At 43.5% G+C, this 2,685-nt stretch overlaps 1 protein-coding gene across 1 annotated transcript; it reads left to right on the top strand.

Annotated features, from left to right (window-relative positions):
- The first annotated feature begins 297 nt into the window (after window positions 1–297).
- Window positions 298–1,242, top strand: LOC103306283 (olfactory receptor 5J3-like). Its single transcript, XM_024107397.3, has one exon. It carries the CDS (start codon window positions 298–300, stop codon window positions 1,240–1,242), a length of 945 nt encoding a protein of 314 aa, XP_023963165.3.
- Window positions 1,243–2,685: the final 1,443 nt, after the last annotated feature.

Genomic DNA, 2,685 nt, shown 5'->3' on the forward strand with positions numbered 1-2,685 from the left:
CACTGGTTTTTGACCTGTGGTCCGTGGATTCCTAGGGGTCCACAGATTATATCTAAGATTTCCATTTCCGTTCAAAATTTTTGATTAGTCCACAAATGAAAAAAACCCCACTGGTCTAGATAATCAAAATGGTACCTTTGGGCTTTGGAATCTATGACTAAATTAAATTTCCGTTGTTTAGGCATCTTTAAAGAGATAACACGAGTCTCCACTGTACAACAGATTTATTGTTGTGGTACCCATTGCTTCTATCCCCTCCCCTATCTCTTCTTTGACACAGAGCGCATGACAGGAGAAATGGCTCCAGGGAACTGCACCACAGTGACTGGCTTCATTTTCCGGGGAATAACTGACAATCCAAAGCTGCAAAACATCCTCTTTGTGTTCTTCTTTGCCATTTATTTCTGCACCCTGGCGGGGAATGTCGGGATGATTGTGCTGATTAGGGTTGACTCCCAACTCCACAGCCCCATGTACTTTTTCCTCAGCAATTTGTCACTCTTAGATGTTATCTACTCCTCTGTGATTGCCCCGAAGGCGATGGTCATTTCCCTAGTGATGAGTAAAGACATTTCTTTCCCTGGGTGTGTGGTTCAGTTTTTCCTCTTCTCCTTCTGTGCCAACAATGAGCTTTGCCTCCTGGCTGTGATGGCCTACGATCGCTTTGTGGCCATCTGCAATCCATTGCTTTATAGTGTCATCATGTCCAAGAGAGTCTGCTTCCAGCTGGTGGCTGGCTCTTACCTATGCGCCTGTATCAATGCCATTGTGCATACGTGTACTGTATTCAGTCTGTCCTTCGGCCACACCAATGTCCTCAATCATTTCTTCTGCGATATTCGCCCACTCCAAGAAATCTCCTGCTCTGACTTTCGTATCAATAAGCGAGTGCATTTCATCTTTGCAGCCATAGAAACAATAGGCACCATTCTCATCATCCTCATCTCCTACACTTACATCATCTTTGCCATCCCGAGGATCCGCTCCACTGCAGGAAGGCACAAAGCCTTCTCCACCTGTGCCTCCCACCTGACTGTCGTTTCCATCTTATATGGGACCCTGATCTTTACATATTTACGACCCTCGTCTGGCAGCTCAGTGGAATGGGAGAAAATGGTGGCCGTGTTCTATACCCTTGTGATCCCCCTGCTGAACCCCCTGATCTACAGCCTGAGGAACAAGGAGGTGAAGGACGCCCTGAGGAGGACAATACACCAGAAAATTATTCCTCGCTGTATGTAAATATGGGGACTGTTTTTTACTGATCAGTACTGGAGAGCAGATATGAGCTAGTTCTCACTCGTTCAGTCATTATGCAGAAATTTCTGTCATCATGTGACTTACAGGAGAAAACAATACGGAAATGGAACTTGAGCCAGATAATGAAGAAAGGCGCCATTTCCCTTGAAAAACAGTGTCCAGTAACAGTGGTACAGCTTCTCCTTTATGCACTGACATGTGATTTCTGCAATATAGGCATCTCCCCCTGCTTGTTCCACTACCTTTGAACTATATTGGTTAGTTCAGCAGATGATATAAAGAGGAGATACTCGGATACTGTAATTGTTTTTGTTTGCCACTGCTATTAGCTTAGTTCCCACAGCCCCCACCTAAAATCACTGTACAATTAAATAAAGGGAGCTGTACACGGAGAGATGTTTTTTATAGATAGTCAGACAGATGGTTATGTTTGGGGACAAATAGCTAGACACTAGACAGAGACAGATGTTTGTATATGGGGATAGATAGAGAGATGGTTATGTGTGGGGACAGGTAGACAGAAACACGTCATTATACACACACATGAGAAAGGAAGGATGGTCCAGAGGTTATTGCACTCTCCTAAGTCTTAAGGGGTCTGAGTTTAAACTCCTCCTCCACTGCAGACTTCCTTTGTGACCTTACGCAAATCAATTATGGCCAGATTTTTTAAAGGGATTTCAGTTCCTAACTCCTATTGAAATGAATGGGATTTAGCTGCCTAAATACCTTTAAAAATCCTGGGTTCAGTCTCCTTTTTCCTCAGTTTTCACTTGTAATATGGAGACAAGAGCAGGGGCGTTGTAAGCAAGAGACGAGAAGTAATTCTTCCGCTCTACTCCACGCTGATTAGGCCTCAACTGGAGAATTGTGTCCAGTTCTGGGCAGCACTTTTCAGGAAAGATGTGGACAAATTGGAAAAAAAATCCAGAGAAGAGCAACAAAAATGATTAAAGGTCTAGAAAACATGACCTATGAGGGAAGATTGAAAGAATTGGGTTTGTTTAGTCAGGAAAAGAGAAGACTGAGAGGAGACATGATAACATTTTTCAAGTACCTAAATGGCAGTTACAAGGAGGAGGGAGAAAAATTATTCTTCTTAACCTCTGATGATAGGACAAGATGCAATGGGCTTAAAGTGCAGCAATGGCAGTTTAGGTTGGAGATTAGGAAAAGCTTCCTAACTGTCAGGGAGGTTAGGCACTGGAATAAATTGCCTACAGAGGTTGTGGAATCTCCATCATTGGAGATTTTTAAGAACAGGTTAGACGAACACCTGTCAGGGATGTTCTAGATGGTGCTGCCATGAGTGCAGGGACTGGACTTGATGACCTCTCGAAGTTCCATCCAGTCTTTTGTTTCTATGATTTTCCTACCTCATGGAGGTGCTGTGAGAATAAATCCATTAAAAGCTGTGAGATGCTT

The sequence above is a fragment of the Chrysemys picta genome, unplaced genomic scaffold (genome assembly GCF_011386835.1).
Source record: "Chrysemys picta bellii isolate R12L10 unplaced genomic scaffold, ASM1138683v2 scaf1392, whole genome shotgun sequence".
In the NCBI taxonomy this organism is placed as follows: Eukaryota; Metazoa; Chordata; order Testudines; family Emydidae; genus Chrysemys; species Chrysemys picta.